This window comes from Coturnix japonica, chromosome 28 (assembly GCF_001577835.2).
Source record: "Coturnix japonica isolate 7356 chromosome 28, Coturnix japonica 2.1, whole genome shotgun sequence".
Taxonomy (NCBI): domain Eukaryota; kingdom Metazoa; phylum Chordata; class Aves; order Galliformes; family Phasianidae; genus Coturnix; species Coturnix japonica.
Genome location: NC_029543.1, coordinates 1387507 through 1415200, shown reverse-complemented (window position 1 = coordinate 1415200; position 27694 = coordinate 1387507). Strand labels below are relative to the sequence as shown.

At 48.4% G+C, this 27694-nt stretch overlaps 1 protein-coding gene and 1 long non-coding RNA gene across 4 annotated transcripts; one reads left to right on the top strand and one right to left on the bottom strand.

Moving 5' to 3' along the window:
- Positions 1-551: 551 nt before the first annotated feature.
- REXO1 (RNA exonuclease 1 homolog) lies at positions 552-26891 on the bottom strand. Of its 3 annotated transcripts, none has more exons than XM_015886620.1 (16): positions 26633-26889; positions 18956-20730; positions 17404-17505; positions 14969-15170; positions 14181-14344; positions 12518-12655; positions 11455-11578; positions 10271-10384; positions 9049-9186; positions 7714-7827; positions 7059-7132; positions 4992-5102; positions 4511-4626; positions 4219-4357; positions 2518-2638; positions 552-2007 (listed from the first exon to the last, which is right to left on the bottom strand). In XM_015886620.1, exons 1-16 carry the CDS (start codon positions 26796-26798, stop codon positions 1919-1921), a joined length of 3687 nt encoding a protein of 1228 aa, XP_015742106.1. In that variant the 5' UTR covers positions 26799-26889; the 3' UTR covers positions 552-1918. The 3 variants fall into 3 exon arrangements, with proteins under 3 accessions (XP_015742106.1, XP_015742107.1, XP_015742108.1); XM_015886621.2 differs by lacking the exon at positions 26633-26889 and adding an exon at positions 23217-23459; XM_015886622.2 differs by lacking the exons at positions 552-2007; positions 2518-2638 and having other exon boundaries at positions 4219-4392; positions 26633-26891.
- On the top strand, positions 12672-16561 carry LOC107325589. Its single transcript, XR_001559715.2, has 2 exons — positions 12672-13046; positions 15864-16561. It is a non-coding gene; the product is annotated as an uncharacterized LOC107325589 (long non-coding RNA).
- Positions 26892-27694: the final 803 nt, after the last annotated feature.

Genomic DNA, 27694 nt, shown 5'->3' with positions numbered 1-27694 from the left:
CCCTGCCCGTGGGGAAACATCACGCAGCCCCACATCAGCCCCAAGCTGAGATGGAAGCTTCAGGTGTGGGGCTGAGCTCCATATTGGGGCCGTGGGAAGGAGCGGGGACGGCTGTGACCCCATTGAGACATAAGGGAGGGACCCCATGGGGGCTGTCGGGTTTCGGCCCCATAGGAGAGGAGACAGGGATCATCTCTTTGCTCACCGAAGCGTTGGCAGCAGGACCAACATCCCCCAGAGCCGCAGCGCTGAGAGCTTCAACCCAGCGCAAATCCCCACCGAGCAGCTCCTGCCGTCATTAGATTAATTGCTCACCGCAATTAACCACAGAAACCCGGAGGCGATTAAGCAAGTGCTGGGTTGGCAGTCCATAAAGCACCGAGAGAGCGGCCATAGAGAGCTCAGCAATAACAGCCCACACCACAAGCATGGAACCCAACAACAAGGGGCTGCGATGAGCCCATAGCATCAAACCGGGAGGGAATAAAGGAGGCAGCAATGATGGGATGCTCCAGGGCTGCACCTCCAACATGGAAACGAAGCAGCGTTCATCCAGTCAACACCCTTTTATTAAAAACAGTTACAAAAAGTGACAGGTTACAACATTTATACACATCCCAAACGCCTCCGGGCGGCCACAAACAGCATCCCCCCCAATCCCAGCCCAACAAAGGGGGCTGCAATGACAACACGTGGCTCCAACCCACACCAGCAGTGCCCACCTCCATCCCAATTAATCCCTATTAATTGGGGGTTAATGAACCCACAGTTCTCCTCCCTCTGGGCTCCGAGATGGTGCTGTGCCCCCAAGCACATAGAATGGGGGTGAAGCTAAGATAAATAGGGGAAGGCAAAGCTCTGAACTGCCAACCCCTGTGCACTACAACCACGCTGCTTCTGTCCTGACACGACAACAAGGGAGGATTCTGCTTATCTGAAAGCTCCCAACATGTAAACGAGTTGGAAAAAAAGAGGAGTATTTTGAACTATTGCTTTTGCTCTGGTGTGTATCGAGTCCCTGACAACAGAGATGGAGCAGGGGGGGGAGTTCTGTACATGTGTATGGACCATTCGGGACCACCCTCCTGCAGCCAGGACCCCCCCAAAACCTTGTTCCTATTGAGCTCAAAGGGGAAACTTGGGTGAGGGGATCCCAACCTGTGCCTGCATTCATCGCTGCCCTCCTCAGTGCAGCTCCTGCCCTGCAGCCTCACACCCCCCTGTGAACATCCATCCCATCACAGCTCCACCTCCATGAGGTCCAGGCGATGTCAGACACTCATCCAGCTGCAGGACCCAGCAAGGAGCTCCCTGAGCCCCCCTGGCTGTGCAGCCCTGTGGGTCAGCACTGGATCTCAATCTGCTCTCACCACCCCCCAACACATCAGCTACATGAACCCACTTTACAGCCTCCCACCCAACTCTAGTCCCTTTCCCACCCCCCTCTCTCCCAACACTGCAGGAAGGGAACTGCTTTAGTCTACAAAAGCAACTCCAGTTACATTTGGGGGGACAAAAAAAAATATAACAACAATCATCTACCTTGAAACTGAACCAGAAAGATCCTTCTGCACGTATCCAACCTACCTCTACAAGCTTCTCCGAGGAACCACCGAGTTCCCTTCTAGCTGTGCTGCTCAGAACCACCTTGCCAGGCCTAAAGGGGCAACTGTTGTACTGCAAAGGACCCCTCAAGGCAGAGGAAAGAGGGTCCGAGAGCCACTGTGTGGACACAGGGACCTGCAGGCAGCCAGCTGGTGCTGTTAGATGCACCAAGAGCAGACTGTGAGATACCTGCGAGTGCACGGGGAGTCTGGGGTAGCATGCTGCTGCGTACGGGTGGACAGTGTTACTCTGAGCATTTATTGCACTGCTTCAAAGAGGCGGAGGAGGAACAGGAGGGAGAGAAAAGCGCAGGTCATCGCTTCACTTTCGAGTCTTCTTTGATCTTCCAGATCATCAGTTCCATGCAAGCTCTGGCGTCCTCGCTGGAGTCGTGTCCTTCCACTGGGGACAGAGACAAGGACAGTAGTTAATACCCCTGTGCTGCACTGGGCAGCCTGGGCCCTGTTTCCCCACAGCACCTGCCCAGTGTAAACCCAGCTGAGATCACACTGAACCACAGCAATGGATTTGGAAGAGCTTCCACTGAACAAATGAGGGCAGGACTTCTGCCTGGTTTAACTGAGGGTTGTCTGCAGGCCACAGGGCCCCTGCCCAGTGCTACACTTACACTGAGCTCAAGGAAGACAGAAAGGTCAGTGTCAGTTTGCAGGGAGAACATGGCATGGCCTTGAGAGTGCTGGATCGCACAACACTCCCCTGCTGCCTCCCACGCAGTGCAGGGGCTCAAACTGAAACTCCAGCACAGCTTTTGTACCCAGGCCCATTCACAGCTGCTGTGTGGGTGAAACAATGAGGACAGGGAGTGTGGAGAGCAGGGCAGGAGGCAGCTCTGAGCCATGGCAGCTGGGCAGGGTGGGCTATGAGGCCATGCTCCCAGCCCCTCACTCTCACCATTATCCTGGATGATGCGCTTGAGGTAGTCGGCCATCAGCGTGCGGAGAGCCCGTTTGTAAGGCAGGCCCAGGCGGTGGGGAAAGACGATGGCAGTATCCACCACTGTGCCATGGATAAGCTGGAGGGATGGAGCAAGAAAGAACCTTGTTTATTTTCCTTCTGCCACAGGGATGGGGCACTCCTTAGGATTAACCATATTAACGCAATCTTCCGGTCAACCTTTCAGCTCCATTCAGCTCTCCTGCCGAGCTCCGGCCCAACCAGTCCTGCAGGAGGCTCTGGCTGAATCAAAGCCCTCACAGCCTGAATGCCTATCAACTCCCAGAGCTGTGCCAGCCAGCACACACCCCCTCCCAGCCCTGCCTTCCTGCACACTCAGATACACAGCCAGCACAGCCCTGAGCTGCAAGAGAGGAATCTTCACACCTGACCCACTCTGTGATCCTCAATGTGGTGTGGCTCAGACTGGACCCTTAATCTCGTCCTTAACCTCAACTCTTCCCAGCACCAGCTAATGTAGCGTGACAGTTCCTAACTCCCTCATTAATAGTTCCATCGCCCAGCTCTGTGAGCGCCTGCAAACAGCTGCAGCTTAACAGAAACAACCTGCTACGCTCCTTCGGAGTGTAAAACTGCCAACGTTATGGATAATCTCCCTTAGACTGCAGTCAAGTCTGGCACCCACCCAGGCGCAATGATAATTACTTATGTAGATCAGGAAGGCTGAGGAAGCAGGATAATACAGCTTTAAATAAAAATTGAAACGCTATCACCATTTGGAGCTTGCCACGGCCATTAGTGAGATGTCGACTTTACTGCCACAGCCTTCAGACATTACGACTTGACACAGCACTGCCTGTCACAGCGCTCACAGCTCCGTGCTCTTGGCAGAGCCCACCATGCTGGGACAAAGCCACGCTTCTATGAGGCCAATGCAGTCATCTTGTGCTGATAAAACTGTAAATAATTTCTTTTTATGATGGCGATGAACTCTGTGAAAGGACGGGGTAAAGGGTGCCACTGAGAGGGAAAGCACTTTGCATCCATTAAAACCTCCTGCTTCCAAAGCAGAGCTGGGGGCTGGCAGCCGCAGCTTGGCCAGCAAAGCTGTGTGATAAAGGATGGCTGGATGAAAGCCCACGAGCACCAGCTATACATTGGTTCCTGTTCCTGAATGCTTTCCTCAGTGACCTCAGCCAAGCACCCCTAGGATCTATGTTCAGAACACAGCCCTCCCTCCAGGATAGCAGAGATATGTGGAATAGACTGACACAGGGCAGGCAGAAAACAGGAGAGCTGAAAGGTCACAGCAGCTTGATCAAAGAACTCCACAAATCTCAGCAAACAAGGCAGAGAACCTCATGGATGTTTTAAAATCAAGAGCAGAGGCAACAAAGAGACTTGAGCTGCTTCTACAATAGTTGCTGTGGACACCCAGAGGGCACAGTGGACTCCTGAGCCTGCCCAGATCCCAGCTGAGCACAATTTCAGGCCAGGCAAAGGATGCTGACACCAACGGAGGAGTCTTAGCTAAACTGATGTGAATAATGAAAGATTGAAGCTCAGACCTTCCAGCCAGCCCCACTCTATTCAGCCCTCCAATGGAGGTCTGTAGCCCTGGGGATGGTCACTGAAGCTGTGCTGAGATCACAAGTGAATAACCAGAGGGAGACTCAAATGCTAAACATGCAGATTTACCTTTAGTGCAAATAAATCGCTTTCCAAGCTGTGCCCTATCAATATGGTGTCTGCGCTGAACATGTTCAATAGGACGGCTTGGACATCCCTCAGGGTGATGCTAGTGTTCTCCAGGTCCTCTTCTGTCACACCTGAGAATCTGCAGTGTAAAAACAGAGAGGAGGGTTTCCTTCACTGAAGGACCCAAAAGGTTCCGGCCGTTAGGAAGTGGTGGTCATGGCAGCTCCAGCCAAGTGCTCACAGAAATTCCCCCCCATGTTACTGGTGCTGACCCATAGAAAGGTGTCCTCACCTGGTGTTATAGTCCACCACCTTGGTGTCTGGTTTGACAAAGGTGTCGTACACCACTTTCAGGTCAGAGTTGATCACAGTTACTCTCGTCAGCTCCAGTCCTTGCTTAGTGTAGCACTGCAAGCAAGAAAACAGACATGAAAACAAATGTGTGTTGACCCCAGCAAGGGGCATACAGTGCTGCTCAAGCACTGCAGCTCCCAAAACACAGCTGCTTCTGCACGCTGAGACCAGCCAACAGCCTGTGCTTGTTGTAAGCAACTGGCTATGACTTCTCAAGGGCACACATGGTCCTCAAAGGAAGCGCACTCTGCCAAAACTACTAAGAGCTCATTTTCAATGTAAATTTAACATAAACCTATGTGATTTAAGGCCCACAGAAAGGAGAGAAAGTGGTAGAGAAAAAGAGCTTTCCTTCTAACACAGCCTTCCTCCAAAAGCCTCATTTTGTGTCTGTGCTGCCCTGCAGATTGGTGACCCACCATCTCACAGTCTAAGGCGAAGATTCCAGGGTAACCATCAGTCGTAGGCAACTTGTCAAAGGTCTTCACAAAGCCATCAAGGCTCTCCTTCCGCCCATCGTGGACATGTTGCTTGAAGGAAAAACAAAAGAGAAGCATATTGAATTAAGGAAGGGGCAAGAAACCAAACAATTCCAAAGGAATCATCTGTGTGACCAGGTACAAACCCGGCTCCAAAGTCAGATCAGAGCCAGAGGCGGGACACCAGGTTGTGTCAGCCACACCACAGCCCACAGACAGCAGAAGAAACCAGGGTAATGAAATGCCAAAAAACATCAATGTGTAGCTACAAATAAAAGCCACTGTATTCCAAAACCAGGCAGCTCGCAGACAATGTGATCTACCACCAACCATTGCTCAACAAACAAGGAGCATTTGCAGCCACTCCTCAGCATATCTGGACAGAGAGTTCTCAGGAACTGGGAAAGATCCCTGAGCCACCAGGAAAAGCCTGAGCCACTGCAGGGCTGAGCTGCTGTTGCAAGAGGTGCTCCTGCTCTGTGCACAGCCATGGGTCACACTCAGCCTGCCCTGCTGCTGCTTCTGCTGGCTTTTTGGGGTCCTGTCCCACTGCAAGGAAGCAGGAGCACACAGCAAAGCATTGGGCAGAGGCTGTTGCTGCCCTTTTGCCCACTTAGGTGGTTTCAGGTCAGTTGGAATTGCTGCACCACACCCCGCAGTGACGTGCCCTCTGCCTCACTCCCCAGCAGACTGATTGTTTGTCAAGTTGTTTATGCCTTGATCTCAACATCGTGGTGCATAATCACACAGCGTGTGCTCAGCCTCCCCCTTCCTGCTTCTCACTCATCTCACCCTGCAAGGAACCAAACCACGCTTGGCAATGTCTGAGGATGAAGGCTGCAGAGGACAAACTGGGGCAAGCAGTAGAGAAGAAACAGGCAAAGGGGTAACCAAAATGGGGACATGCCTCATTAGTTATTATTGTGGGCACCCCCAGAGAACTGCCATCACTGGAAGTCAATGAGGCAGCTGTAACCAAGCAGTGAAGGAAAATATTAATAACAAATAAGAAATCAGGTGTTTTTCTACAACTGTTGATGTTCTACAACCGTCTGGTTCTTCATCACTGAGAAGAAGGCAGAAAAGTTGTTTGTGTTCTTCAGAGCTGAGAAGGAAGCAGACTTCGTTGCAACAAAGAGCAGCACTCAGCAGCTCACTCTGTGCACAGCTCCCTCCTGCCACCTCCTGCCACCCTCCCTAACTGCAGCATAACCCAACCAAGCAGAGTCATTCTCAAATACAATACTCTAAGAGCCAGTTATGCATCCAGTAACTCCAAACAGTTTTTTAATATAAATTGCTTTTTCAATGCCCTCCTTCAAAGCTGAACAACACTGTGCTCCCTGGGAGCCCAAACATCCCCAAATCTCAATGCATGTTCCCATCCTGTGCAGGCTGGGGGATCAGACCTTCAATTTCCTAAAGGATTCATTTAGATGAGAAATCCAAGAAAGCCTGAATGCAGCAGGCTCTGGCAGCACAACAACTAGGAGGCAGATGTGAGAGGATGGCTGCACCCTGGAGCACTGCTGGCATGCTTCATTGAGTAAGAGGCTATTAGAGAGATTGTATGTTTCTTAAAAGGCCATGAGGTTTTATGGTCTACAACAGGCACGCAAAAACATGCAGAGAAGTCATGTTTTATAGCCTCATCAATTTCTCCTGACTTCCCTGCTGGGTATTTGTGGGGTGATTGTTTTTTTTCTTGGAATGCTGATTAAAAAAGAGATCCTAATTCCAAATAGAAAAGAAGTGGCAGCGTGTGTGATCCCCTCCATGCTTCAGGCTGGGCAGGGCAGGCTTTTAGAGGCTGTGTGCTGACTGTTCTTCCTATATTGATAAGCCTGGAATTTTGCCCTACAGTTCACTTCCCAGCTCTGGATTTGGGCACAGCAATAAGGGCACACACCTCTTTAGATCCTACAGGCCACTTTGCTGGCCCTGTCCTGCCCCAGGACTTCCAAACCACAGCACAGGAAAATGCAAAGGTACCAGTGAACAACTTACCTTAGCAACCTGGCAGCCTGCTGAACCCACAGCTCCTGAGCAGCAGCTGTAATGAGTTTCCCATCCACCTGGCACTGAAAGAGCAAGAGTCAAAGAGAAAAGTCCCCTCAATAAGACCTAAACTTTAGCTCCCAAGTCCCAAATGAGCAAAGAAACAATAATTTATCGGGCAAAAGGGGGAAAATAAGTATGGATTCACAGTTAGCAACCTAAAGGGCTTAAGATTCATTGACCACGGATGCTTTGGCAAAAAAACTACAGAGTTCATTCAAATGAGATTAGCATCTTGATGCAATTGAGCTGATCTCAGAGCAGTGAAACCCCTCAGGCAATCAGAGGTCTTGTCCTCTCAAGTCTCCTAGAAGACTGATTTCCCAAGATAGAGCAAGTTTGGTTTTGCCCTTAGTCTTTTTTTTAAAGCTGAAATAACGTTACACCTCTGCTCCAGCCCCACTGTCACATCTTAGGGACTGTTCCACTACTCTTCCTCATCTCTTTGCAAGCCTGTGCCACCCAGTGACAAAACCAGGAACTGACACAAGCTGTGAGTGACAAGCTCCAGAGCCACAAAACGCTCCACAGCAACTCCAGCCCCAGACATGTGAGGATCTGGAGCACACCCCGCATGCAGCTGAGCCCTCCATGTAAGACCTACCTCTCTGCTTACGCAGCCTCCCCCAGTGATGCACACACTCCTCTTTGCGGATGCAGCTTCCAGAGGCTGAGACCATGTACTCAGTGCCACAGCGACAGCAAATCCTGCAGGAGGCTTCAAGAGAAGAGAGAAGTCAATCAGGTTGCTGCAAATCCTCAACGTGGACAAAGCACCAGCAGATCCATCCCACCCCTCAAAGCCCCACAGCTCACTGAAAGAGGCAAATATTTCTGATTAAAATGATGCTAGATATGGTTTCAAACTCTCCACCCCAAACCACTTCTCAGAGCCAAATGTAAAACTCCCTGTTGGTTTTGACATGTAACATTTGCTCCAACAGCTCACACTTGCTGCGCTGTTTCTCCAACCACAACAAACTATTGTTGTGTTCCAACAGTGTTATTTGAAGAACCAGGATAAACAAGTCATTCTCTGGATGCTCGAGCTCACAATGCCTTGGTTTCCAGGGGGCTGTGACACTTCCAAGTGACATTTGAGTTCCTCATGGGTACAGCTCCTCTGCTAGGATTCCCTATAACACTGCACAGTGCAGCCCTCCAAGAGGCAGCGGGGACTTCTCCCTCCTGCCACCTGCACTCTCAATAGTGCCCACAACTGAAAGGAGGGAAATGCAAAACACCCCAGACAAGGAGGTGACTGTCATGCACCTGCTTTCCCAGTTCTAGCACAATGCTGCTTCACACAACACCTGCCTGGTCCATTTCCATCTGCTGACCACAGTCCCAGCATTAGCAGACTGGTAAGAAAGAAGAAGAAACTGAAAAATCCTAAAATATCTGTAGGAAACTAGAGAAGCAGAACCAGCAACATGATCTCAGCCTGCCAGCTGCTATACACGATTCTAGCTGAAGAAAAGGGCTCACACAAATACAGTACTTAACAGTGTTAATGTAAGAGAGCTTTCATAAAGGTTGCTTCAGCAACCACAGGACAAATGTAGACACAAGGTGTGAACATGGATGAGCACTTAACACACTTCAGCAATGTTTCACCAAGGAGATGCTCAGAGGAGCCTGACAAGGCACCTTAAAATGTACCCTAAGAATATATTTTACACCTCCTGCATCACAGTCTGCCCTGTTCAGCCTCTGAGAAGCATCAGTCCTGCTGCAGGATATCAGCAAATTCAGACAGGAGGATCCCACCCTGCTCAGGGGAAGCCTGGCAGATGCTTTGTCTAGTTGCAAAAAAGGCTCTTGGAAACTACTTTGCCCAGTGCTGTCTAACAACCACACCAGAATGCATGTAGGACAGGTGTCTCCCTCCACCTGAGACACAGACAGCAAAGACTGCAGATAAAACAGCCCAGCTTACAGTCGGTGCTCTTCTTCTCTTCTGCTGTGTAGAGGACGGCACGGCCTGGTTTCTCTGGGTGAGGCATGGGGTAACCATTTTCCTTCAGCTGTTCCTCTGTCATGAGATACTCCTTCAGTCGACGGTACAGGGCAGCTCCTGCATGTATCAAAGACAACGATGAAGCCAGACCACAGAAGCAGGTGCTGCTTTCTCTTACGTTTTTCTGCCTCACCAGAACACCTGGCAGGAACTCCCCTAATTCACACTTTACTTTCAACTGCCTTTGTTCAGTAAGGACAGAGGCACATGTTGTCACCTCACCCAACAGCCAGCACTGGGTCAGCCTATCTGGAAAGTAGGGCTGAAATTCCTCCCCATCTTCAGGCTGCTGTATTAAAACAACGGAAGCCTCATGCCTGTAATGTTCACTATGCTTTAACTGACTGTTTGTAACACAGCCCACAGAATACCCCTCAAAGGCTGCCCACAGCTAGATAAGAAACTCCTTATCAGAAGCTTCTTCCTGCTGTTGATTTCTGACTGTTTCACTCCACAGAGCAGTTATAACTTCTCTGCTCGATAGCTCTTCTTTCAGTGCTATGTTAAACCCCTCCAATATTGCTGTGCATCCTTTGATGTAGCTTAGATGAGCTACAGGGCCCTTTCAAGCTTTCCTCACGTCAATTCCTTCTGCTCTGTGGCATCCCTGTCTCTTCTCTGATCTCCTCAGCAATTTGCCCGTATCTCTTGGCAGCCTGAATACCCATAAACAATTTGACCTGAAGTGAATAATGCTTGTGGCACAATCCTTTGGCTACTATGTGACCTTACTCTGACATTCCTAAATGTGAAAATGAGCCCTGCAGAGCAGATGGAGATATCAAGTGCGTCTGCCTTTCATCTGACGGGCACACCACAAAGTAATCCTTCAGGGGAGGAAAGTTCAAGTAAAATCAAGACAGAAAAGAAGCCACAAGTCGGTAATACCCAAAACACAAGAGGCAGCTCTGAACAGCTACCAACGTTACATCAAAGCCACATGGACAACATCAGCAAACCCACAGCCCAGAGCAGGGAAGCAAGGAAGGTGCTAATCAGCACCGTGCTGCAGTCAGGTAATAACTCATAACTCAGCCCCACACACAAATCAAAGCTCTTCATGCATCAGCAAGGTCTTGCTCTTCCCAATCTATGTGTTGTGCCTCCAGCTATCATTTACAGCTTTGCAGAAGGGTCTTACCTGTTAAATCCTCTGCTTTCAAGCTCCCTGACCGGTTTAGGGTGAAGCTGGTCTTAGCAGCAAGCTTCCCTCCCAGCACAGCTTCATGGGACACCACCTTCTTGTTACTTGTTTCTGCAGAGACAAGAGGGAAGAAGCAGAACAGGACAGAGATGAAACACTCGGATGCAATTCTGGAAGAGTAAGTGACTTCAGCCCTTGAGTTTTGGGCATAACACACAGGCAAACAGAGGACTGCATTTATCCTCTTGCATTCTCTGCTCCAGAAATCAGTAGGTGTACGGTGGTGCAGTGTTCCTAGCTTATTCCAGCACTACAGGGAGCTTTCTGCTTGCAACTTTTTAAGGGCAAAGAAGGACATTTTCTTTTTACAGCTCCCCAGGAGACACTGGGAGCTCTACCTGCTGACTGTGCACACCGAGCTGCCATCCTGAGCGAGAGCAAAAGAGAGGGCTGGGCACAGACAGAACTCGACCCATCCGCAGTGAGCAGCTTTGTTGGGTGCCCAAAGGCCAGACTCCTACACTGCATCCTTCACCTTCCTTCAGAAAGGCCTTCAGAGCTCCGGAGTATGCTCAGCACATCAGATAATGGTAGATAGGTGCTTTTTAGTAATCATTAACTGGCAGCCCTCTCCTAAAGGCCAGCCTTCCGAGTCCAGCCGCTCTGACTAATGGCCAAGAAGGTAATGAAGACAGAGGGGAGAAAAGGGAAGAGACCAGGAAAAAAAAATTCACAAGAACAGCACAAATTGATTGTTTAATGTACCCTCTCGAGAGCCAATAATGAAATGTCTTAACCCTCTTCGTTTCTCTCTTGAAGCTTAATGTGTGTAACAGATTTCTGCGGTGATGGACGAGTCTATCACTTTGAAGGTATCATGTGAAAGTTACTCCATTAGCAGGGCTTTTCATTTTAAAGAACTTGTGCTAAAAAAAAATAATAAATAAATAATAATAATCCATGTGGCATTATCTCCATTTAGGCTCAGACAGCCAACAAAGCATTGCAGGACTCGCCTCTTGAAGGCCCATTAAAGCTTGCCAGACTATAAAAAGCTAACTGGAGTTGTTTGCCTTTCAGCATAATGCTTCTGAGAAATGGGTCTGTCTTTTCAACAAGTTCCTCTCCACGGCTTCTAATCCAAGCAGGGATCCTTATTAAACCACAAACGTGGTACGTACTGTTCGTACTGGAGGGGGAATTGGGCACGAGGCTCCTGAGCTTCTTTAAGGTGTTCACTGCCACGTTCAGGTAGATGTTGCGACTGGTGCTGCGTTCATAAGCCACCTTCTCTTCTGCCAGAGCCTGCAAACAGTGCAATTCGTTACCGTGTGCTCTGTTCTCAATGCTGCTTTGGGAATATTTGGGGGAAAAAAAGCAACATTTGCACCTTAAAATACACAAAGTATCAGAATCCAAAACATAACCATGTCACAGCACTAACACATACTGGATCTCGGGGCTGCTGAGGTGAGTCCAAGAATAAAACATACTTTAAATGATGCACCAGAAACATTTTTGTATATAACCTTCCCTTAGGTTAACAGGGCAGTGTGGAGCTGCCTGGGAAAGGCTGCTTTCCCCACTTCAAGGGCAGCACAAGAGAAAGACAAAGCTCTGAACTGGACAAAAAAAGAGGTCTGGAGAGTAGCCATTCCTTGAGTGCAAGAGGAATGTTCCCTAAGGAGCTGCAAAGGCAAAATATCACCAAAAATGTAAATAACCTCATAGCATCTGTTTTGGTTACAAAACACACTACGATGCCCTTTACCAGCCCAATTAAAAGCAAAGCTAAAGTTTTCCAGTGAAACACATGAGATTTTCAACTCAGCTTTCGGAAATCTTACTGTAATATCCCCTGCTGGCAAAAGGCTCCTTACATTCTGTGCAGTTCTGCCGGTTACATCCATCCTGCTTCTACTGAATGCTCAGCCTGTAGGATGCGTTTATTGTCTTTTTTGTCCAGCTCAGCCACAATGCACACCCTTAAGTCCCTCTTTTGGGACTAATGAAAACGCTGTGTGCTCTCCTAATGAAGAGAAAGGTGAGTTTTCCTATTGAGAACCCCCAGTGGAATTCTATTTTCTGTTGCCTGGTTTGGAATTGTTTGACATTCATCTCTATAGAGACACCCGGGTAGGAGAATTTCTGGTTTTGTTGCCATTTTAGAAGGTCCCAGCCAAAGCTCAGGGCTTCATAGGGTACTATGGATGTTATTCACACAAAGCAAGCACCAGTACAGACCTTATCAAATGCTTCCTGGGAGGAGGAGCAGAATTTCAGGCACTCATCAATGAAGAGATTGAGATATCTTTGACGAATGTTTGTTGGGACTTTAGCACCAAATTCTGTGGGAATAACAGGCCTCTGTAAGCTGGCGCTCTAGAGATGAGACAGAGAGAGAAAGAGGCTATTTGGGGTTTAACGAGCACGTCACCTTGAAACTCTCCCATTTTCTGTTGTGTTATTCGCTTCCTTTCTGAAAACCTGTCCAGAGCTAAAAGTATCACCCGGCATTTCAGGTCCTAAAAACACTGCTTGAAGCTTCCATGCCCTTACAGTATTCGAACTGCTCCAAACAAAAAAACAACCAGGCTTCCTTACACAACTCCTCCAGCTGCACAGCAGCCCCAGCAGCATTAGTCATAGCACTGCATTTGCATAGACAAGCATCCCAGACCACAAAAACGATGACATTTACATGAAGAGAGTCGACATTAGCACAGCACCAAGCACTGCAATTTGAGCCGAAGGCACGAACACACAACACCAGGTAAGACTTGTTCTTTCTTGTTAAGTGCTGCAGCCATGAGGAGGGAGGGAGGCTCGCTCCTAGCAGCCAGCTAAGCCACCCTGCTTCCTTAGGCTTCCCATGACCTCACTGCATTGCTTTTGTTTCCTTTCTAATGCCGCTCATGCTCCTGTAAGGACTTTTTCCCCCCTCATACTGAACAATGTGCCCTTCATGCATAAAAACTTGCTGCACTGAGCTACAAGCTACTGCTACCAAATTCATCTCCCAAATCACACAGCCTGCCTCTTACTTTGGAGAAGAAACTGCACATCTCCAGGACACCCAATTGCTTTGTTGAGCCTCCTCCATCCTACCCAATAGACATCCATTACCAAACCCATCTGCAGCAAACACAGATCCAAGGAGGACATGGGACCTATCTGAGTGGGAAGAGAGCTTCTTTTCCTCGTGAGAGACTTCCACTCTGATCCATCTCTTTCTATTCCTGGATCTTGTTTAAACCTGTTGAAGGGGGGGTTGGTCCTTTTCATTACATGTGTATGTTTTCTCAGCCTCTCACACAGCCTCTCTAACAATGGCAAGCATTTTATGCTTTCAGCTTTTATTTAGCTTCGGGTTAGACATCGCTATCAAAAGTACACAAAGGCTGGGCAGGTATCAAAAAAAAGAGGGAGAAAAAATGCTTTTCCCCAGATATAAACTGCAGCACGAAGTTTAAATCATCACGTTTTAACCAGACAGGTTGCTGCGGGACGTTATTCATAAATGCCTTCCTCAGTCTGGCCCACAAAGGCTGGAAGGTCACGAATCCATCCATGCCATTCACACGGGAGAGACCTCAAGTCCCTGAAACAAACAGCTCCAGACCCAGCCAGCCCAACAAAAGGCTCAAACTGAAAATGAGAGATCAATATTCAAAGAGAGCAGCATAGCACTTAAGTATTTCTATCCTTCCAAGCTCCTCAAGTGTTTAATTTTTTATATAACGCTATCGAGGAAAACCACAGGAAGACAGAAACCCATTTAATCATCCTAATCAAAACACCACTTCTCTCGAGGGCTAAGTTTGGAACAGCAACAGTTCAACACGGCACCCTCAATGGGGGATAACCAGAAATGGAGCTGCACAAAAAGGCATCGCATCTCTTTTACCTGCAAGGACGGAACGTGGGCGACTCTTTTCTGCACAGTGGTGCTGGTGGTCTTGGAAGCCATCCCAGCTAAGGTGCAAGCCTTCAGAGGAAGGGTGGGAGCTTCGGACTCATTGGCAGGTGGGACGCTCTTGCCAGCAGCAGTCTTCTTACCACTCACCAGGCCTGCAAGAAACACATAACATACTTCAAGAGAAAAGCTTCCACAGGGCTTCAAGCTGTCAGAATGGACTTGTTGTGCCACAAACTGTATTCTTATCAAATAGAAATCTCCCAAGGGATAAAAATTAAGTAATTTTACCACCATCCAGGCAAGGATGAAGGAGCCTTCTGCTAGGAACCAAGCCTTGTGTTTGGTGGTTTTTTTATTTGCTGTTGTTGCTTTGAGGTAACTGAGTCAGTCGAGTTTAAAGAGTTAACCCTGCCAGCCACAATGCAGCACCTGCTCATCAGGTCAGCTCTGAGCCCTTCCAACCACAGCAGGACACATACTGATGAGCACAAATTAGTACTTCCCTCCTGCTCAGCCACCTCCTCAAAGCAGAAGAAGAGCAAACAGCCTCCAAAGCATAAACAGGAAAGAGCCGTACATTTAGCCCATCACTTTTTGGAAACTGATGGCACTTCTCAGGGGAAAGACCTTCCTTCAGTGCCTATAAGCAAACATTCCAATTGTGGCTCCTTCTGACAGTTCCCCATTTTCAGCCTGAGAGAAACTGAAGCACAGTGAGCATCTTTTCAACAGCACAAAGGACAAGATAGTGATGACAAGCAGTGCTGCAGGCTTACTTTGTTTGACTGCTGCAGTAAGGGCTACGTTTGGCACGTGAGCAATCCTCCTCTTTTCTCCTGGCAAAGACAGGGAGGCCTTTTGGACAGCCACTGCCAGCTGTGCTGCCTGCTGCTGGGCCAGCTGGATCCTCTGGTAGCACACCTCCTGTGCTGTGGGTGGACGGTATGGCCGGACTACGGGTCTGTTCGGGACCTCTGCCTGCACAGACAAAAAGGTTTCTAGAACCAGCAATCCCCACCCTTCAGTTCTCACCCACTCAAGAATGGTCTTCTCTTCCCTGACCCATCCGTGTTAACACATCCTGGTTTCAGAGGGAAGATCCCAACCATCTTGCAGAATACAACACCCAGTCACCCATTGCAGCACCAATGACTCGCCCTCTGGTGAGATCTCTCATCGCTGTGGGATTTCCCTGAGCTGGTTGGTGCCATTCAAATTGCTTGTTTAATGGCCAGCGTGCCTGCTGGCCATCCTGAGTTCTGGGTTCCATCACCACCCAGCTCAATATATCTTGTGTTAGAAAACCAATCTGGCCCCACACCCCTGAACACCACTGAGTGCTTTAGATTCTACCAGAATGAAAACTATTCCCCCTTCCCCTTTGCTACATGATGCAGATTGCTGCAGCTCCTTCCTTCCTTTGCTGCCTTTCCCATCCCAAACTACCAGCTCTGCAGCTCCCCACCTCCCAGCAGCTTTGTTTCAGTACTCTGGTTCCTACAATGAGTTACATGTCGCACACACACGTATGTATTTATGGAATTAGAGCATTACACAAGCCAAGCTCTGAGTCCTGAGCGCTGCCCCTGCTGCTTGTGAAGGCACTGCATTGCTTCAGCCGTTACTGACACAACCACGTTACATATGCATTATCTTTATGTCCAAATTTAGGTTGTGGTGTCAAAAAGGATGATGGTGTGGAGTTCACTTGGAGCCGAAGAACAAGAGAAACAGTACAAACTTCTGCCACATTACTTAATAACCACTGAAATGTGAGAAATCAGCCCAAACAGCCCCGTGTGTAACACAGCACTTTGGATGAGCTGGCACCTCCTGCATTCCTGCCCTCTGAGCTGACAGCAGCTTCTGGAAACCAAACTGAGTGCAGCCAACCATTAAAGGATAATTACAGCCCTCCTGGCAGGACAGGACACTCATTTGCTGCCTCACCTTCCATTCCTTTGACCTGCCGTTCCCCCTCGGAAACTCAGCTAAGAACTCAGCTCCCTCCCTTTCAGCCCACTCAGTGTTTGAGCTATAAATCACGAGCAAGACTGAGCAAATATTCAACCCGGAGGGACGTGGCAAAGCACGAGTAACCGTGCAGGCAAAAGCAGCAGTTCAGGTCTGACAGCAGCTCCTGAACACACCTGGCAGCAGCAGCACAGAGCTGCCAGCCCCAGGCAGGCACGTCCCGGTGCTGAGCACATCAGGGCAGCTCTGTTTGCCCACACGATGGTTGTGCTGGGGCTCATGGCTTTGGAAAGCATTTTGGGATCAGCTGTCACATTAAGAAAATGTATTTGGAGATTTGTACGCGTCTAAAAGGCACCTATTTGCAATAAATATTTGAGTTAATGAATTTCCAAGCCATTTGTTTCAGTCTCTTATCTCTTCACTTAGGAAGAAAGGGGCCTTATCAAAACACATGAACTGGCTGAAGATATGTAGTTAAATAAACAGCATTGTATTGACCTCGGGGCTTCAAATTATTAAAAGCAAAGAAACCTTTCCTAAGCAGAGCGTTAAGGAAAAACAATTAATTTGGGCTTCCCAGCTGAAATCAGTGCTTCAGCCGCCACTCTTATCCTGCTAGAACATAAAACTGACTAATCTGCACTCGGCACCTGGAGGGAAACACATTAAACCCTCAGAGAAAACAGAATTAAAATCCCAGAGAGAAAGAAAGAAAAAGATCAGCGTGTCTTCCTTGCTTTCTCCTCCTTTTTTAATTCTCCTCTGTATTTCAAGTATTCCCACAATCACAAAAGAACAATATCAAACATAGTACTGTCAGTATCTTGTTGAATCAAAGCATATATAAATGTAGTAAAGGTGTTTAACATCTTACAAGGCTCCTCCAGCTGTTAGTCCCACACGTTATGGACAAGTACCATTGGGCACAGCCTCTCCTTGTTCTTAATGTAAGTGATTGAGAGAAGCAAGGCACACCAGGCTGTCCCCACAGGGACAAGGTGCAGGGTCTACTCACTCTTCCACGGCTTACCCTTGGTTATCTCAATGTCTCTTGGAGTGTGGCTGCTGTTTGTAACAGATGCCTGACCACACTGTTAGGAAATCAGAAAGGGGATGTCAAAGTATTCCAACCAGTGCCAACAGTTCATATGCTGCTGCCTCAACATGGGACCACACCGTGCCATCCCAGGACAGAAAATATTCACTTTAGATGTCTCCTGAGAGCTGCACTTACATTTCCTTGTTTGACAAGATGAGAGATCCTTCGTTTTTGGCCAGGAAATAAGGTGGTTAAATTCTCTTCTGTCTTTTCTTTATTTACTTCTTCCTTCGATGGCTGTAAGACAAAAAGAACAAATTTCCAAGACTGAAAAGGCAAAGTTCCCTCCCCAGGACATCGGACAAACCTCCTTTTAGGTGAACAGAGGATCCTTGAAGGTAGAAACAACATGTGGTGAGCTGTTAAATACGACCTTCTCTGCGCCCCAGAGCCACCAGCAAAGCCACAAATGCTTCTACTGGGATGACCAGGGCTGCACAGCACACAGCTTCAGCACCGTTCCATCCAGCCCCTACCTGCCATGGCGATGGGAATGCCTTCCCCTCCAGCCACCCACTTCTCACGGCATTCTGAAAACTCAGGATGTTTGGTTGGGTTTCTTGGTAAGAGCTGACTCATTTTCTGCTGCTATGACACACTTCCAGAGCAGGTCCTGAACGCATGCCCAGCACCAAACCATTGTGCTGCCGTGGCACACACAGGGAAACATCCCTGCACTTACAGCCCTACCCATAGAATGGCCGCAGGGACCAATCCCTGGGTGATGTTTCTGAATGGCAAGAAACCCAAAGCTTCTGCGTGAGGAGCTGAAGCAAATAACAAGCAAAAAGAAACCCATCAAATCTTCTTTGGGTTCAACTCAGCTGTTCCTTTACACAGGTTTATTCCTATGACTCAGGCTGGACCAGGCTCTGAGCACCCGATGGAGCTGTGGGTGTCCACGCTCACTGCAGGTGAGTTGGACTAGATGGCCTTTAAAAGATCCCTTCCAACTCAGAAGATGATATGATTTTCTAGCTGATCTGCACTCAGCATTGCCTGCAGCCCCCAGCAGTGCTATGAGCAGAGCCAGGACTGACAGCTTTCAGCTCCAGGGCTGGAAGCAGAGCTGGGATGAGCTCCAGTCCAGCAGAGCTGTGCACATCACAGGGTGCTCTGCAGGAGCACTTCACACCGCATCGCTGCACTCTGCAGGAACTTGCTCAGCCCATTAATGCAGTTAGTTACATCCCTAATAAACTCTCTCTCAGTTATCCTTCCAAGTGGAAAAGTACTACGCTGCTCACATCAACCTTCCAACCAACCAGAGCTGAGCTTAGGCCACAGGGGCTCCAGCTACAAAGTTATCCCCTAAACAAACCCAAATTCCCAGCAAGCAATGCCATCCTCCTGAAAAGCTGCAGGGAAGCAGGTTGCTGCCAAACAGCTCTCTTTTAAAGCACCTCTACACTGGTGCTTTCCAGAACAGGGCAGAAGTACACTTTAATTTGAGGGATATAAGGGAACAGATGTGCAAAGACCAGGTTCAGTGGGACACACAGGCAGCTGAGCACCCCCACTGCACACGTGTGATAACAGCAGATAACAGCTGCAATAGGGATGAGATTCATCCAGCACAGTCTCCCTCCATAGTGCACTTCAGCAACCTGAAATACACAGTAGCACTAAACCAAATTGGTATCACTGCACATTTAGATGTGAGAAAACCAACTCAAACGAGCATTACCTGCTTCCCCAGCCTCCCCTTGTCTTCGGTTTTCACATCAGTGGATTCATTGAAAATCCTGAGACACTCTTCCATTGGGTCTGTCTCAAAGTCCACATCCTTCTCCAGGATGGAATAATCAATGTCGTCAGACGATGAGGAAGATGATGACGACTTGGACAACTTAGAACGCTTCGCCTTCTTTGTCTTTCCATTTTCACTCTGAGAGTCTGAACCACTGCTGTCACTATCCGAGTCTGAGCTCACATCAGGTAACGTGGATGGCACAGGTTTGCCCTTGTCGTCTTCATCCCCACTCTCATCTCCAAAGAGGTCAATGTGACTCAGACTCTGCTGTTTCTGGCCCTTCTTTGGATCTCCTTTTCCTGCAGGATTGACCTTTTCCTTCTTCTGCTCCACTGCTGAGGTCTTGGTCCCTTTGTTTTTACTGTTACAGGCCTCCTTACCATTCTTCACATCAGCTGCCTTCAGCTTAGACTCTTTCTTGCTGCCACCCAGCTTCTCCGTGCTGGAGCCCTTGCTGAAATCCTCGCTCTTGCTTTTCCCTGAACTACTACTGGACCCCTTGGATTTTTCTTTCTTCATCTCATCCACTCTCTCTGATTTGTGTTTATCAGCTTTCTTTAAATTCCCATCGGTTTTCACTTTAACACTTTTCTCTTTGCAGTTTTTCTCTTCATTCTTTGTCTTCAGTTTTTCTTCTTTCTTGCCTGCTTTGTCTTTTTCTGCATTTTTACTTTTCTCTTTCTTACTGACCTCACTGAGGCCAGGCGTTTTACTACCATCTGATTTCTTCCTCTTTGTTTTATCTTTTGAGTCTTTGTCTTTATTTTCAGTTTCCTGGTCATTCTTACCAGAATACGATTTTGCTGCTTTAACATTCTTCTCCAACACATTTTTTGGAGGGATTTTCTGTGAACTAAGAATGTCCTCCATGCCATATTTTGCTGCAGTTTCTTTACTACCCTGAGAAGAGAAGTCACCCGAGGCAGCGCTGCGCTCTTTGCTGGACAATCCATCATCTGATTCACTTTCTGAACCAGCTTTTGATGGAGAGCTAACAGAAGTCGATTTGTATTCTGCATCAGCCTCGTCTTCAGAGGAGGAGAACCTGGCACACACTTCATACTCATCAGGTATTTCACAGAGCTTCTTTCGTGTAGGAGAATAAGAATCCTCATATCCAGGGACCCTTCCCCTTTTGGATCCCTTTGACTCCTTCGTTGTAGCTTTGCTCAAAAGCCTGGCTGAGTAATTTGAAAGCGGGTCATACTCCAAGTCGGTAGAAGGCTTAGAGTCATCGATGACATATTTAGTGTTAGTGACAGTGCTGCTGTATTTTTTAGCCTGTGCTACAGCCTTGGGAACGTATTCCAGTGAGTTACCTTTAGATCGCAACGAATCCAAAGTGTATTTACTTGACTGGCCAGCAGCAGCAAAAGGAGTAGGGCTGTAGTCGGAGTTATTAGTGAAGTTGTAGCTACCTGGATTATATTCTAAGGAGGTAAACAAATCACTGTGTGCCACAGCAGCTGACACAGGTGTTTCGGAAATAAGTGAGGCATCAGAGGCCCTGAGCTCCTTTGTTGTTTCCAGCAGCTCCTCATACTTTTTCTGCTCTCTCTCAACTTCATTTTTGACTGCCTCGATAGCTTTGTTGACCAGTTCAAGCTCCAGGATGCCAGGTGTCATGTCTGTAAGGTCAGACAGGGCCCCATCCTCCGCCTCCAGCGAGGGCTTCGGCAGCTCAGGGTTGTAGGGATCATAGCCCCGTTCTGTAAGGAAGGAAAAACAGCATTTACTGTCAGTAGGTTGTACAGCATCTTCTTAAGATTCATCCCTACAGAATGCAGACGTGGTACCAAAAGCCACTAGTGACATTCTCTGGGCAGTGGCAGGTACATGGCTAGACCAGATTTTCCAAAGTATTCCTGGGTCTTAAGGACTACAGATCTGTTAACAAAGTGCTTTTATTACTCATGGAATTGCTCTGTAAGTGAAATATTCTTTGGGGCATTGAAGGATAATTGCTGCATTAGGACTAAGAGGAGCTGAGTATGCGCAGAATTATCTGCTTAATTCAATGAAGTGCATGAAAAAGGACAGAGGATTCCAGCACGAGAACCAGGGATTAGGTTCTCATTTATTGATGCCAATGCCCAAAGCCCACTGAAAGCCTCCAGTCTTCCTCCAAGCTCAGTATTTCCCACAGCAGCAGCAGGAAAATGAGTCTTGGGTTGAACCCACAACACAAGTGCTGCCAATGAGAAAGTGCTGCAGGTACAAAGGTGACACCTGAACTCAATTGCAAAGAACCACCCCTGAGACATACACAGCCAACACTCCACTCACTGCTTGTCACTCACCCTTCTCTTTCCCCCTCTGCCACCACCTCCTCACTCCCACCCAGCCCCTCTCCCCCAGGGTGTGCAGCCTGGATAACTTCATGACAAACCAGACTCCACTCCATGCCCCATAAGAAAGCCAAGCTGACAGTGCATGTATTTCCATAGCAATTAGGTGATCAGCAAGCAGCTACTGAGGGGTATTACAGTGGCATTAACACAGGCTCTCGTAGGAATTCCCAATTACCACTTGATTGAGGAATACAATGCAAGCTGCTTATGCAGATGAGTTTCTAAGAAGTAAATAGGGGCTCTATATCACGAGGAGTCTTGTGAAGCAGTTATCTGAAGTATCTGATAGTTTATAATGAAAGCAAAGCGTATTTTAGAAGGAAAAAAAGCAGTGAAGAAGAGGCCATTCAGCAAGTGATCAGAAGCCACAGGCAAGTTATTTGCTGCTTTCTGACTTGGAGCAGGTTTCAGAGCTCAATTTATCACAGCACTTGGATGCTGCTACATCAGAACATAGAGAAATTACAAGACAAGCACAGGATTTGGTGCCCTAATAGGAAACATGCCAGCAGAATAGCTCTGGACATAAAGGAGAATAAACAAACCCATAGCAACAAAACCAGCCATCTAAAGGTGCCAGCTGCAATTGCTCTCCTTGCATACCCACTATATGTATATCAGGATCAGGTTAACTTTAATGAATGAAATTAAATGATAACAGCACAGATAACTTTGGACAGTTGTAGGGACAGCAGCAGGGCAAGGGCTGGGGGTATCACAGAGGGTTTATGTGCTGCTCCCCATGTCCTTTGCAGTGTCACCCCTTCAAGGTATCTGACATCAGAGCTTCAAAGCCTGTTCTGAACCAACACCGTCATTTCTTGAGCAGAAAAAAAAACCCCACCACAAAAAAAAGAAGCAAAAATGAGAAAAGAAAATTCGATATTAGCAAGGCCAAAAATAGGCCGAGCAGCCATTTGTCACTGCAATAAACCTGGTGTGGTTCCTCTGGGGGCTACAGGAGGCAGCGTGAGCAGCACAGAAGGTTGGGGGGCACTGAAGGGACCAGAGCTTGTCCCTGCAAGGCAGAAACTTGCTTTGTTTCCAAGGAAAAAGATGGAGCAGAAAGCATCCCCACCTCGCTGGTACCAAAGTGCCAGATGAAAATAAGGATGAATTGGAAGTTTAAACACCGCAGCACAGCTGAGGTTCAAAGAACAAAGGAAAAAAGAGATGGATTTCTTGCAGTGTTTGGGTGTCTTCCTTTCTCCCTATTCAGTTCTGCCTTAGAAACGCATTGGAGCAGCGTAGCCACAAGTAATTCTAGCCCTGACCCTTCGTTCCCTGAGTTCTGCAGCCTTTCTCCTGCTTGCTTGAGATAAGTTATCTTCACAGCACTTGTCTCACCCCCGGAACCATTTGGGGTGAAGAACTCCCATTTAAGAAGCAAAACAGCAATACAACACTACATGAACACAGTCCCAACCAGACAAAAAGATGAAAAGCAAAGCACCTTTTTTGGCCATATTACACTGAAAAGCTTCAGCCATGACCTACAAAGGACTAACGCCAAAATCTAAACTGGTTTTCCAACCCGTCCAGCTTCAGCTCACGCAGAAGCCCAAATTAAAACAACTCACACACCTGCGGCTCCAGCCAGCACTGCCTGCTGCCCAGCACGGCTCCTCTCCTAAAACACCAAGAAACAAACATCCTTTTGCAGCTCAATCCCCAAAGCAGAGCAGAGCTTTTGCACGGCCTGTGGATTTTAAACACAGACACGGCACTGAAAAGAGAGGTCTCACGTTAAATGAATGGCGACCATGTGAAGTTTGCATCCCCACGTCCTGCAGCCCGCACAAAACCACGAGCTCGCTTCGCACTCAAGAACTTCAAAGAATTACCTGAGCTCCCCGTGGTTAATAAACATTGCAGGTATTTGTTCATGCTGTACTCGAGGCTTTCACTATCTGCTTGGTACTCCGGCTTCAGGCACACCACGCTGACCGTGTGCTGACACAGCGGCGATCATTAGGGCAGGACTTCCCACCCCAAGTCCCGCCTTCCTTCACCCTCATCTCTTCCAAAGTCACACTGCTTTGTGCTCCAGTTTCTGCGGGGGTTTTCTGACTCTTTCTTCCCTTTTTTAGCACCGCAGCTGCTATTCAACTTGGGGGGTTTCTTGTGCTGAGGATGATTAAAGTCAGGTTTTAGTTTTGCATAGTGCTTCATACTCAGAGCCATCCCAAGCCACTGCTTTTAGGCAGGTAAGATGGACACTGCCAAGTCCTTGCTGACCTGGTGATGGCAACAACTGACATTACAGCAGCTGAGCTGTGGGTCTGGCAGCAGAAATCACTGTGACATGAAGAACTGGCACCTTTCAAACACACCATCGGATCTGAGCAGTAAAGCTTTGTCCATCCAAACAGAAAATATGCACTTCAGACCAGAGGAGCACACTGCCAGCACACACTGCCCCATAGTGCAGCACTCCAAGGCTGAAGGCCTCGCTCCTCCCACCTCCCAGCAGCACCGGGATCAGCACAGACAAAGAGAGCTCGGATCTCCAGGGCTCAGAACCCATCCACTTCTCAAGCATCTCCTCCCAGCTCCTTCTGAAGCCGCCATGCCCAAGAGCTGGGTTTCCTTATGGTGTCTGTGAAGTGCTGCATTATGCTTCTTTTATGCCTTTCAGCATACTCAGGACCTAGACTTTAAAGACAGACCTATTTTTCTCCTCCACGGCTCTTGAAGAGACGCTTTTAGGACAGGAGGCAGCTCTCCCCTCCCACTTACACAGCCCGCTTTCAAAGCACTTCACACACGTTCGATAAGCTTTTCATCCTGCTCTGAAGCAGGTGGGTTTCAGTCACTTCAGAGATGGAAAAAGCACTTCAGCACAGTCAGGATTAGAACTTTCAGCCTGTAGATTCCCAGCCCTGTACAAGCTCACATCCCACCTCCCAGCCCTGCTGAAGAAATAAGGATCATCTGTTATGAGCTCTATGCTCCATGAGAAGCCCAGAATGATGATAAGGAGATGTGGGGACAGCACTACACCCCATTCATCCCCCTTCTATTCTATACCCCTCTGGGCTCTGCCTGGCACACATCCCCAACCTCCATATCACCACTCCTCAGCATTCAAAAGCTACTTCAAAGCTCCAGATCTACCAAGAGTTTTGGGGTTATTGCCAGTCCTAAGGTGATCCTCAAACATCAAAGCGAACACCAGCATGGAATCAATACGCTTCACAGGCTGCTTCTTTAGATGTTATCCTTTTTTCTAGCCTCTTTTCCCCCCCCCCATCCCCAAAATACAACCCCCCACAGATCTGCACTGTAGCTCTTGGTGTAGGTACCACCTGAACCAAAAAAAAAATGGGTTTTTAAAGCATTGAGCAGTGTAATTAAATAGGTCAAAAACGCACTGCAGCGGGGCTACTTCAAAACAAGAAAGGCAGCTTTGCTGGCTGGGAGCAACTTGCCCTGCAGCCTGCTCTCAACAAGATGGTTGCCTGGTTGCAAGCGAAACTATGACACCCCCTAGTGTAGATCTTAAATACATCTCCCAGTTTGCACGGCTTCAGACAGAGGGAAAGGCAGCATCTCTGCATCTGAGCCACTAAACAATGCTCAGCCACACCAAGAACAGCACATAAATGTTCCTATAGACAACAGGCACCTCACACAGCACCCCATGTCCCTCCTAAAGGCCGACACTCTGCAGCTGTGTCACTATTTGTTCTCCATCTCTCAGCCTAAATTAACACAGAATAAAGGGCTGAAGCCCAACCTGAGCTGAGGTGGAATTTGCAGAGCTGTGGTTGCAGCAGCCACACATCAAATGGCAAATAAACCTCTTTCCCACCCCCCAGAAGCACTGATTTCTGGGTCACTAATGCATCCAAACCTGTATTAACACAAGTAGGACTTCTTCCATCTGCCACTCACGTTCATCCTTTGCTTCTTACCCAGTATGAGACCTGTGCACCAGGAGGTTTGTAAGTAAAGACCAACCTTCACTTCTCCATTTCATAAGCAAAAAAACCCCATGTGTCTGACTGTGACAGCCCTGGATGTGCTGCTTTTACTTTGAATTAAGCCACTGCCAGAGTAAGATGATTCAGTAATGGGAGATAAGAGGAATTAATAATCTTATAAATACATAAAAAAACCCAAAACTTGACAACTTGAGCTTAAGGCCTTTAAGACTAGCTTTAAAAAGAAGAAAGCAAACAGCATTCTGGGGAGGAGAACACAGATTTATCTCTGCAAGATCAGAGAATAATGACTAAGGAAAACAATGAGAGATGCTGGAAGCACTGAGCAGAACAACAGCCACCTTTTAGTTCCATTTACAAAGCTGGCAGTGATCTTCACCTCACTGAGGCCCTTTTGGGGCTCCCCACAGGGCAGGACTGGCTGTCAGCCACCAGCCCAGGCCAGACAGACCTGTAGCCCCCCCAGTACAGCAGAAGGGCTGTGACGGTGCAGCAAGCAGAGGGGCAGAGGCTGCTATGTGAGCTGTGTGCCTGGAGGGCCTGGAAAAGGCAGGGTAATAGGGCTGGGACAGAGGCAATAGAGCTGGGACAGAGGCAATAGAGCTGTCCTCAGGCAGCAGTTATTTCACAGTCACTCCTCATTATCCCATGAGGTCAGGAGGTGGATGCAGTGTATACAGCTATAAGACACAGGGTCGGGGGGGAACCCAAAGCCCCCCCAGCTCTATGCAATGGGTAGATCCATCCTTTATCAAAGGGTGTACCACATACTATCACAGAATGAGCCGGGTTGGAAGGGACCTCAAGGATCATGTAGTTCCAACCCCCCTGCCTAGCAGGGCCAGCAAACATACACATTTACTAGATCAGGTTGCCCAGGAGACCCCATAGACCCCCATAGAGACCCCATAGACCCCCATAGAGACCCACAGAGACCCCATAGATCCCCACAGAGACCCCATAGATCAGGTTGCCCAGGGCCCCCATTCCAACCTGGCCCTGAACACCTCCAAGGACGGGGCATCCACAACCTCCCTGTGCAGCCTGTTCCAGGGTCTAACCACTCTCCTAGTGAAGAACTTCCCCCTAACATCCAACCTAAATCTTCCCTCTTTTAACTTAAAACCATTTCCCCTTGTCCTGCTATTGTCAGCCCTTTCCAAGAGTTTACTCCCCTCCTGGGAGCTCCTATGGGGTACCCAGCCCTATTTAAGCCTCCCCACCCCCAATACATCCATTTCCTTTCCCCTTAACGGCTTTACCCATCACTAAACCTCCTCCCCTCACCCCACAACCCCAGGCCCAACCATTACCTGCACTGAGGCCTAACGCTCCACCCGCCCCGGTTGTTCCACACCGCGTCGCCGCCGCTACCGGAGGATGCCTGAAATGACAATAAGGCCTCCGACATGGCGGCCCACCAGCAGATGTGAGGAAGGGGCAGTCGATGCCGCGGAAATAACCGGTGGATCGCAGCATCCCGCCGGCCGCGGGGCGGGGAGCGGACACGGAGCCTCCGCCTCACACCGCCGCCATCTTGGAAGCCCCGGTGGTACCGAAGGACCCCGAGGACGCTGCTGCCCGCACAGAGCTGTCCGCGGCGATGCCTGAATGGAAAGGGGGGAAAAGGGCGGGAATGGGGGGGAAAATGGCGGCTGGATTCTGCCTCAGTCATGGTGTGGATTCATATGGAGATGAGGGTGTGTTGTATGTGGGGTGGGGAAATGGGAGGTGCTTGTGGAATGGGGTCTGGGGGTTTGTTGAGTGTAGGAGGGGCTGAGGGAGCAGTGGGATGCCATAACTGTAATCCTAAACTATAGCCATAACTATAATCCTAAACCATAACTATAATCCTAAACCATAACCATAACTATAATCCTAACCATAACCCCTGCCCAAAACCAAATCACAGAATTATCAAGGTTGGAAAAGACCTAGAAGATCATCCAGTCCAACCATTAGTCCAAACATCTAGTGCAAAGCCATTATAATGCTTATACCCAGCCCCATTAAGGCCATAACCTTAATGCAATAACCCAGATCCAAACCCTAGCCTTGATCCTAACAAAAAGTCATATAACTGTGATCCTAACCCTGATAGCTTAACCCTGTGACCATACCCTAACACCAATAACCCTAAACCTAATGCTGCCCCAAACCTAACCCCTAATCCTAGCACTAACCCTGACCATAACCAAACACCCCATAACCCTAATCCTAAAACACTAACCCTGACCATAACCAAACACCCCATAACCCTAACCCTAAAACACTAACCCTGACCATAACCAAATGCCTCATAATCCTAACCCTAAAACATTAACCCTGACCCCCCCAACTCTTCATCCTAAACACTCACAACCCTAACGCCCCTA